Below are 11,181 nucleotides of genomic sequence, written 5' to 3'. Positions count from 1 at the left end.
AAAAGTGGACACGTTACAAATGTTTTTTTTTTTTTAATTCTTATTGTTTTACCTTCAAATTAATTTTGACAGTAATTAATGATTTTGCAATTAAAATAAAAAATAGAACATACATATTTATTTTGTAACATTTTTATACAAAAATTCATAGATTTAAGCAATAAAATTTATAATACAAATGTGAAAAAAAATCTTGAGGTAAATTAGTGTGACAGGTCCACATTAGTCTTGTATATAATATATTTCATAAAAATAAAGTTAAAATCAAAAGAACAGTTTTATTAATACTTTCGTGCACGACTGTCCAGGTTCAAAGTCAAGGTGTGCCTTCACGTTACATGTACAGAGTTTGATTTATGACTTGACTGTACACAGCACACGGTCATCGGTCAGCGCCGGAGCCTTGACTCCTTCGGGACTCGATTCCGGGATACGGTCTTTTGTAATTACTTTGTTTGTCCTTTTTCAGATTTTAAATTACTTATCTGCAATTTTAATGAGATTGTATTGTTAGTATCTCAAAGTTTTTCTTTAAACATGTCTTAAAAATCTTACTGTCAATTAAAACTCAAAAACAAAATAACTAAAAAATAAATTTTAACGATTATTGTCCTCTCCCCTTCACATCTTTTCCCATTAAAATGGATGGCAAGGGTATTTTAACTAAAGAAATAGTAATTAACAAAACGAACTATTATTTCTATTTATCCTATCTTCGGTTCAAAGAAACTGTAAAAATGTTACAAGAACATGAGGTGACCTGCTTTTCGTTTTCGTGACATGAAAATGTAATACGGTATAGCTACAGAGAATTTAAAAAATGTATCGAAGCGTATGATTTAAACCAGTGATTTATATTATTAAGAAACAATTTAAAATATTGCCTTTATTATTTTCAAGCATCTTTAATCAGTAACTGTTGTATACCGTTAGGAGATCTGAATGACCTAAAATTGTTTAAAATATTAATTTAGGTTTGATTTAAGCGAAGCACGCAATCTGCCATAACATATGTATATCTGTAATTAATACCTTTAAAGGTGAAGTTAACTTCAGTAAACGTTACTGTATACTCCTGTATTATTTCGATGAGATAAGAGCGTCGATGGGAGGGATGAATCGCATGTTACAAGGAGAACGTTAGTTTGAGTGTGGAAGGGTACACCGGTAGAGGTAGATCTAGAAAGAGATGGATTGCGTGAAAGGTGACATGATCAAAGAGAGTGATGACTGAGATGATGTTTGATAGATTTGGAGGACAAAAACCTGTTGTGCCGACCTTACGGGAGTAGGATAGGGAGGAAGATGATGATAAGAGCGTCGATGGCTTGGTTTAAGCACTTGACTTATTGCAGGCTCTTGTCGAATCCTACCATGTAATGTTTCTCGATTTTGAAATTTCATATAAATTACCCGATGTTATTTAACGGTGAAGGGAAACATTGTGATTGAGAATTTGACACAAAGGTCGAAAATATACGTTATATATTGGATTAGTAGAAAAAAAAATCTAATAATAGTTAGTAAGTATTTAAAAAACTACTGAGTCGCAACGATAACAAGATGATAGTTCACGAAAGGTAGAAATTTAGTATTCAAAGCCTAGTTGTAATTCATAGATCTCTGGACATATCTCATTTGCTTATAATGTGATTTTAATAATCATTTACGCACAGAGAAAGTACGGAGATATCGCCAGGCGCCGCGTCGCAAATTACATCTCGTTTACGGTCTTTGAAAATACAGTTTATTAAAATGGTATAGCTAAAGCGAAGTACTATATTACTTTTTCTTAAATAGTCAAAGATAATTCTGTTATAGAGTGGACATTACAAACATATTGAAGTCAAGCAAAAGTTACTTTCAAGTGGGCAAACTACATTTTGTCTTGTCTGATCTACAATGTTCGTAAAGAATGACTTGACTATAACGTTTAAGAAAATGAAAGAATTTACATTTTACATACGTGCTAATATTATATCACATTTTTAAATACAATTAAGATTCCTGCCTTGGATACGGAGGCTATTCTAGGAATAGCTTTGTACTAAACGTATCCAGTCGTGTGGTATGCAACAAAAGAACATAGACTTAAGGCAGTTCCACACTAACGACATTTGTCGCGATATTTCATCACTGTGTCTGAAGTCTTATATGACTGGCGCCACCTATCGAGCAGTTTGTTATAAAATTATGTACTAGACATGTAAATGCAGGGGAAATAAGTCAACGTAACATTTGTTATGTAATTAAGAATTAAAAAATAAATACACTTAATTGCTATACTATTGAGTGTGGCAATTAAAATTTTTAAGGGATGTTTAGACGAACATAGTTGCTAACAGAAATAAAATCGGTTTATCATACTAATATTATAAATGCGAAAGTGTTGGTGGAGGGGTAGAAGTTTGTTAGAGTTTGTAGCCTAAACGGCTAAATGGAACTGGATGAAATGTGGCACAAATGTAGAAAATAAACTGAAAAAACACTTAGGCTATTTGCTTTTGTTTTTTTTTTAATTCCACGCGGTATTATAATATGTTAAAAAGCAGCAAGTAATTTCAGAATTATACCTATTTGCAATATTTATAGTTTTGTCTTTATGTATATAAGCTTACTATAATAATAAACTTCTAAACACTTTCTCTAACGTTATATTAAACGCATATTTATAACTTAGAAGTCAAGGTAAACTTAACTGCTTTAACGATATCTTTTGTAAATAAATAACTTAAATGTTCGAAGCTAGAAATAGCCATCTTAAAATAGCGCCTGCAATAAATTTAATAGAAATGTCTTCAATATCAAACATTGATAATGCAAAATACAATTTTATTACCGTGAATTAAGGATCAAAATTGAATAAATTACTGAATTAGTTAAGTACTGCAGTTTGCAGTTACGCCTGATGTATTCTTAGGAGCAGAATTTAACTCTAAAACCAGTGGGAACTAGTTTTTGCAGTGGTTGGTGTCTGTGAGGCGCCATCGCGGGTCACTAGCGTTCACTTAACTCAACTTAATTATCTTCGAGTTGTAACTTACATAAGTCGAGTAAGTTAGCCAGTAATTGAGTTGACAACCGTATTTACATCTTGTGCAGACTCTTGATATATATACAGTTTTATAAAAGGCATAAAAAAAACTATTTCCATATTACAAAGTCTCTTTTTAGAGATATTTCTATAAAATAAAAGATGTATGGATTTTAATTAACTTTCAAAACTGTGTGAATCATTTGCAATGAACACTAGCTTGTATAAATGCGAAAGTTTAGATGGATGGATGTTTTTTACGTATTGACAGAACGTCCTATCAGATTTCGCTATTTGACATAGTAGAACATAGTCTGGAAGAACAAATAGGCTACAAATAGTTTCTTTTAATTCCTCGCGGACGGAGTCGCGGGTAACAACTAGATTTATAAACTTACTAGCTTTCGTCCGCGACTCCGTTCTCGTGGAATTTAAAAAAAAACAAAAGTGAGTAGCCTATGTGTTCACCCAGACTATCCTCTACGTCTATGCCAAATTTCATCGAAATTCGGTCAGCCGTCTAGGCTACAAACTTTAACAAACATGCATCCATCCATCCATCGAAATTTTCGCGTTTATAATATTAGTAAGAAGTATGATTAGAGCTAATTTTTGAAACAAAAGCTTTTATTGTACAATTTAAAATCAGCTTAGAGACTCATTAGTTATTTCAAACACCATTTTTGATTCCTTTTGTATTTTCTTTAATAAATTCAGTATTTTTCAGAATTTTCACTATATATGTGTGTTGTTTACCAGTCAGGTTTACGTGCAGTTCAGCCGAAGTGGGCAATGCCACGGCCAGTGTTTGTCGCGCGGTCGCTTGTTGCGGTTGTGTGCGCGCCCCACGTCCCGGGTTCGAATACGAATGTGAAATAAATATTTAATATTTTATTGTGGAAATCAAGATGGTTTGCAAAGTTGCACCTAGCGATGGCACTCGTAAGTATTTTTTGAACATTTAATTTTTTAGTTTTTTAAAAAAAATCACGAAAAAAATGATAAAACTTTTTCTAAATAGATTTTTCAATTAACAAACTTTTTACAGTGCGATAACATTCGTAAGTTTTTTTTTTTTAAATTTCCACAATAACTCTGCAATAATATTCCTCAAATGATTTTTTTTATAATCCTAAAAAAATATACTACACTGTAAACTTTTTTTTAGTTTATAAATGCTTTAAAAGTTGAAAAAGAAAAAGTGTGCGATATAAGAAATATCCCTTGCCATTGAGTCCAAGCATTTACATCGTCAAATAAATTCATTATTAATTAAAAGAGATAGGAGTCAAATTTACTTATATTAATTTAAACCATTTATCAAAAAGTGTAGATAGAACATAATAACAACTACGTACGAGAAAATCCACCCTGCCCGTTGTTTCTTTCCAAAGAACAATGCCACTGTTTTCTTTTTGAATTATTTTTAAGTATTGATACTGAACAGCGATAATTTCCAGAACAGGTGAACCTTTTAGACATTCCTAAATGATAATACCGTCCCTTATAAGATCTTTGTCTGGTATAGACGTTACTTTGTAGATCTTATCTACGCTATTCTTACTTTAGTCGACGATTCTCTCTTAATTCACATGCACTGGGTTAACTAGGACCTAGTCACTTTTAACTTTAGGAAGACCCCAAACCCCTAAGTCAGAACGTATAGTGAGCAGACAATGTCTTAAGTGCCGTCTTCCGACTATATTAACACCGAATTCTGGATCTATCCTTTTCCCATACTAGCAGATAAAACAAAGAATATTTGTATCTTATTCCAAATGACAAATATTAAAACTAGATTTCTCTAGGTAGGTATAGAGTTACGCAATGTAATTAATTAAAACATCCTGTTAATTATTATTAGAAAATAAAAACACCCTGTGTTACATCAGTGGTGCAGTGGTATGTTGTCGTTGGTGATTGCAGCACAAAGCGTTGTTATCGAGCCGCTTATAAAACGCGATAAAAACCACGAAACTCGCATAAACGTGGTCATTTCCAAATGCAAAACTTAAATTTCACGGCAAATAAATCATCAACGGTTTTCAAATTGTTATGTAAACGTTTACAATCATTTCATTTACCAGATTAAAGGAAAATTATTTTACTTCAATTTCATGCTTATGTTAAGCCTTTTCCCGCGAATTCCATCGCGCGAAATAAAAAAACAAAAACAATGTTTATGGCAAAAATCGTGGTTATTCTTTCTAGTTTTTCTTGCATAATTACTTTCTTCTGACAATTAAAAACACAATAAAAAAAGAGAATTAGAAAAATCCAGTCGTATACGCGTAATGCTCTTACCAAGGGAAATATGGTTTTGTTTTTAAATGTTGTTGAGTAATATCGATTTTAAATTAAGAAAAAAAGAATGTAAATATCTAAAGCTTATAAGCGATAGAAGTAGATTATTCAATTTATTTCATTTTATTCCATTTTATTTTATTCATTTATTAATTTATTTTAATACATAATAATATGAAAGTATAATAGGAGGTTACACGGTTCAAAGAAGTTAAGTACTTATCTGTAGCCTAAAAACGCTTTAGAAACCAAAATCGGATAAAAGCATTAGTAAAAGAACTTTAGCAATAGTTACCTTTTGGTATTTTAATTGAGGAATTGTTAAAATAAAGCTTACAAAGCTAACAAAGACGACAATGAAAACTTGCGACGATACATTCAGACATCATACTATAAATGCGAAAGTTAAGATGGATGGATGGATGTTTGTTAGAGTATGTAGCCTAAATAACTGAACAAATTTCAATTAAATTTGATATGGTTTTGCTATTTTTTTCGTAATTCCACGCGGACGGAGTCGTGGGCGAAAGCTGGTAATAAATAAACAAATGACAACTGAATGCGTGTGTCAGAAAAAATGTGAAGTCGGGTCTATGACTATAACATTACTAACGATTGTTACGATTTCAAATACATAGACAATCAAACGTTTCTATAATCACAATAATTCAACCTTTAGAAGCTGACCTTTTAGTTTTAAGAGTTGTCAAACTTTCCTGTTAACTTTAAAAGAAATATTTAAATATCTTGTTAAAATATTTATCCAGAATTATCCCTGAAACTAAACCGATCTTTACATAATTTGGTCACTCTTTACAATTAGAAACATAAAATAAGTTTTTCTGTCTATCATTGCCTTTGAGTATTATGAAGACGTAACACTAGTATTAGTTAAAAGGCAAAGTAATTAAGTAATATCCATTGTTAATTAAGATAGATGTACGGGGTTACATAAATGAAAACAATTGAATGTTAGAGTTGTAGAGGAAAGTCTTAAAGTAGCCTTAAGTCTGTAATTATGAGTGTGGAGGTACACCGTTAGAGGTATATCTAGAAAGAGTTGTATTGCGTGAAAGATGCCATGATGAAGGGAGTGACGACAGAGATAACGTAAGATAGATTTACCTAGAGAAGGGAAACTTGATGCATCCACCCTATGTGAGATAAGGAAATGATGAAATTGTATTCAATTTTAATGTGTTGTTTCAGCTACACATAGGACCGTTGGTAACGACAGCCAGGATCAAGCGCAGGGCGTAGCTGACTATGAAACGGCTCTGGACTCAGCTGGTTAGTGACATTCATTTCCATTCATTCATTTGTATTTCTTTTTTAAACAGAGCGTTAGTGGCTCGGTACAGCGTTGGTGCCTCACTGACACTTGAGTTGTAAACAACAGTCTTGGGACTCGAATCCCGCCATATACTAATGTGATTATCAAATTACTCATGTAGTTACAGAACTTACATTTAAAGTTACCGGCCAAACCGCGCACCCCTCCCGCGATTCGGCCTTTATGAACCGAGGGTCGGTGAGGCCATTGGTGGTGGTGGGTTGTACATAATTTATACAACCTTCTTACGGTGACGGAAAACAGCGTGATGCAACCTGCACATATCGGGGAAGAAATTCAAAGTTATGTGTGAAGTTAACCAATCCGCAGTAGGCCAGCGTTGTTAACTATGGCTTAGTCTCCCCTTACTTAGACTCCGAGACCCTCAGTGGGGACGTATAGTAGTGATGATGGTGATTGAAGAATGTTCTAGCAATTACTTATTTTTGACTGATCATTGCTTATTGTTATTTGAAGCTATACATGTGATTATAAATGAATTTAGCATTATTAATTGATAGATATCATTTGTCCACGTGTTGTTATGAATTATGACTTGATTCTAGCTTAGACATCAATTCTAGCTTACCTTATAACTAAAACAATTACGTCGCGATGGGAACGTGTCGCAAGTATAAACAGATTTATTGTCCGGCTTGTAATGGCTTAGAAAGTACCTTTTAACATGTACAATGTGTAGAGATGTTTGATATCGTATGTACAGGATTCAATTAGTCTTTTAATTGATTAATTGTTGCTGAGTAAATAATTGTTTTGTCACAATCTACAGTCATGGCATTATTTTTATTAACTTCGAAAACATTTAAAGAAAAATAAATTTTACACATGATTTCATCGTATATACAAAAGTTTTCAACCTGATTTATTGAAGACTGGCTGGCTACGACAGAGTTCGCGCGTGGTTATAAGAAAAAAACTAATGTGTTCTTCCAGACTATGTTCTACATTTGTGCCAATTTCATTTAGATATGTTTTTTTTTTACTATTATAATAAAGCGTAAACACATATTTCTTTGTCGCCTAAGATGTCAGCAATTACAGCATATTATTGAATAATTCTTTTTTTTATTAAAAAGCCTTACACTTACGTTATGCTTTAGGCTATATATTTTCACGCCATTAAACTTAGGGAGTAAATATTTTGGATAAAAATCCTAATCCTAATGAAAGAGACCATAAGTTGCTGCCAACATCAAGAAAGAAAGATTGCTAGAGTTTGTCATGTCATGTCATTTTGACATTTGCTATTGATAATTTGACAAATGTAAACAATAAAATAAAATTTCATGCGGATGAAGTCACACGGGAACGGCTAGCCTTATAATATTAGCTAGCTAGAACAGCTAGTCTTATATATTGTAATATTAGTAAGAAGTGAGATCTTGGCGTAAATCCTCTCCTCGGTAAACTGGTACAGTTTTCTTACAATTTCTAAGTATGTAATTTGGCATTTTCATTGACCGTCATAGCATCAATAAATACAGGTATAGATTAATTGCGGTAGTCAATTGAAGCGAGCCGCCCGGAAACGTCAGCTAGCCGCCAATTCCAACAATTAACCTAGAAACACTAACCTAGACTTAAGTGAAAAAAAACTCTACGTCATTTCCACTTCGTAAAAGATTTTAGGTGAGCGATTATTCTATTATATGTATTAACTAATCATTCGAATGTCAAATCTTTGATTCAACATTACGAAAAAAGTACTGAGAGTCCCAGCAAAAAGTTCTTAGCAAATTCCCGTAAAATATTCAATTTTCATATGAACCTGGCATTTTTATCCATACGTTTGACATCTAAACTTATAGAATAAAATCTAGCTGGAGCGAACTATATGTGCTATTTTTAATTCGTTTTCTAGTTTTGATGAAATATAACTAAAAACGAAACAATAAGTGGAAATTAGACTGCAGGAGCGCTATAGTCCTTTTAATAATCATACTAATCATACGAACGTTATATTATACGAGCTGTTGCCCGGGACTTCGTACAAAATCCCTTGGGAACCGGACATTTCTCGGGGATGAAGCTTATCCCATGTGAACTCCGGACTTTGTTTTATATCTGTGCCATATTTTAATAAGATATGTTGAACCGTTGCAGAATGATCGAGTAAATATTAAAAAACTAAATTAACGAATCCCACGGGAACCGTAACTACTCCAGGGATAAAAAGTAGCCTATGTGTTCTTCCAGACTATGCTTTAAAAAATTGTGCGAAATTTCATTTAGATCCGTTCAGCCGTTTAGGCTACAAACGCTAACAAACATCCATCCATCTATCCATCCATCCATCTATCCATCCATCCATCTAAACATTCGCATTTATAATATTAGTAAGATAAGATTATAAATGCGAAAGTTTAGATGAATGTATGTATGTTTGTTACAGTTTGTAACCTTAACGGCTGAACGGATCTAAATGAAATTTGGCATACATGTAGCACATATTCTGGAAGAACACATAGGCTATTTACTTTTGTTCTTTTAATTTCACGCGAACGCAGTCGCGGGCGAAAGTTAGTTGTACTAGTTATATTTCTTAAAGATCCTGTGTTGTACCGATTTAGGAGTGTTTTAATATTACATTTTATAAGAATCGAGCTATTCATCAAGATGGTTTCAGTCGAGACTGTCTTACCAAAATCTAAACTCAACAATTCAAGGAAAATTATTTTATTTATTCTGTGTAAAATTTTCCGTTCTTTTTAATGCAATACAACCAAGGTAAGGGTTATCGTTATAACCCTTACAGTTGTTTGTCTACTTCATGTTTGTTGACATTGCTATTGACTTATGGCGGTACCATTGTACATAAGGTGCAATATCCCTTGACAATGTGAACGGGATGTGAGCAATTTTCAGCGATAAGCCGGGAACTGCTGGATAGTTAAGTTCAATGAACGTCTTTACGTAATTCTTAGTATTCGTGAGATGGAAGACCTTATTTTTTAAAGAACTAATTAATGATAGAGATGGTTTTTAATTGCGTTAACGTAATTAACTTAAACACTCAGAGCTACCGCCAGAATGGCGCGCTATCTAATACGTCTGGATGACATTGACAGCTGACAGATAGGGACGGGACTTCTTTGCCAGTAATCTAGTGTTGCGCCAATCCTCCAGCGCCGTACTGATTTCTTTTTAACAATAATAAGTATAAATAAAAATATACTGGTTTATACTAAATACTAACTAATATTATAAAGAGGAAAACTTTGATTGTAATTAAATAACTCAAAAACTACTGGTCCGATTTCACAAATTCTTTCATTATTAGAAAGCTACGTAGTCAGTGAGTAAGATAGGCTATTTTTTATATTCTTTTTTAGAAAACTAATACTATATAATGTAGTTATGGTATTAAATGTACTACCATATATAATTTATTGAATCCTTATCTTGGACCGTGTGAAGCCTAAATGATTAGACTTATTAGACCCGTCCTTTGTGTGATTGTACTCGCCACGACTCAAATATGAGCACCATATAATTCATACACCGTCAAGGACCTCCGACGGGTCTAATAGTAGTCTGTACCTACATAAGTTTGACATAAGAAGAGCCGTAATTATTAATTAATGTCACTGAAATAATTTTGACGATTTTATTCGTCGTTCTTCTGATGTTTTTAAGCAATAAAGAGTGGTGTTTAAAAAGTAATTGGTTAATACACTTTGTAATTCTCTTGTCGTTACTCTAAACGATTCCCGTAAGTGCATTTGTTACGGTATATTTAGGTCACTACACGAAGATACACTTCCCTTCTATGCCCCGGTCACGCTAGTTGTACTCACCTAGGACATCTAATGATCTAATGACGGGCAATTCTAGACTTTGGACTTTAAGAGCGGGAGCACACCTAAACTATCACACAACTGTGTCGATTGTTTCGCAGCCAATTCAACTGTTTAGTTGCACAGCTAAAAATCGAGTAGTGTGCGCACATCCTTATGAGGTCATAGGAATTAAAGCGCGACGAAACAGTTGTGAGATAGTTTAGTCCAAGGTGTGCGCCTTCTCTAACAAAGACAGTAAACGAATTTTGTATAGCATGTGCGGCCTGTTGTTGATTTTCTCAAGGTATAGAAAACATTTTATAATGCTGTATCAATATTATTTCCTCTAATGTGGAAATTAATGTTTCGATACGCTTTCACATTTAACTGTAGTTAGTTTTGTTTTATTGTCTAAATATGCTAGTGGATTTTAGAACATAATAACATCTGTATTTACTGTTACACTTTCATGAAGTTTATTTTATTATTCTGTATAGAAACTATATTTTGAGCGGATGTTTGTCGCATTGATAATTTTTATCTCTTTCTGAGCATTCCTTAACACACTTTGCTGTCATTGTTCTTGTAAACATTTTTTGTTATATTATTACCGTAACACTGGTAGAGCCCACTTTAACATCTTCGCATGAATGGGCCGGCTCGCCCGGTGTAATACCACGACCACACAGAAGGCATGCGTGGGAGAATTT

The 11,181-nt window shown here is 33.2% G+C and overlaps 1 protein-coding gene across 1 annotated transcript in view; it reads left to right on the top strand.

The window, feature by feature from the left end:
• Positions 1-3,830: 3,830 nt before the first annotated feature.
• The window catches only part of LOC106102752 (synaptic vesicle glycoprotein 2B-like), a 17,218-nt gene continuing 9,867 nt past the window's right edge, over positions 3,831-11,181 (top strand). The window contains exons 1-2 of the mRNA XM_013282322.1: positions 3,831-3,976; positions 6,548-6,628. Of these exons, the coding sequence (XP_013137776.1) occupies positions 3,943-3,976; positions 6,548-6,628 (115 nt within the window). The 5' untranslated portion in view covers positions 3,831-3,942. The remainder of the gene's footprint in view (positions 3,977-6,547; positions 6,629-11,181) is intronic.

The sequence above is a fragment of the Papilio polytes genome, unplaced genomic scaffold (genome assembly GCF_000836215.1).
Source record: "Papilio polytes unplaced genomic scaffold, Ppol_1.0 DF823912.1, whole genome shotgun sequence".
Taxonomy (NCBI): Eukaryota; Metazoa; Arthropoda; class Insecta; order Lepidoptera; family Papilionidae; genus Papilio; species Papilio polytes.
The sequence above is the reverse complement of the archived record's forward strand: the minus strand, read 5'-3'. Positions and strand labels throughout refer to the sequence as shown.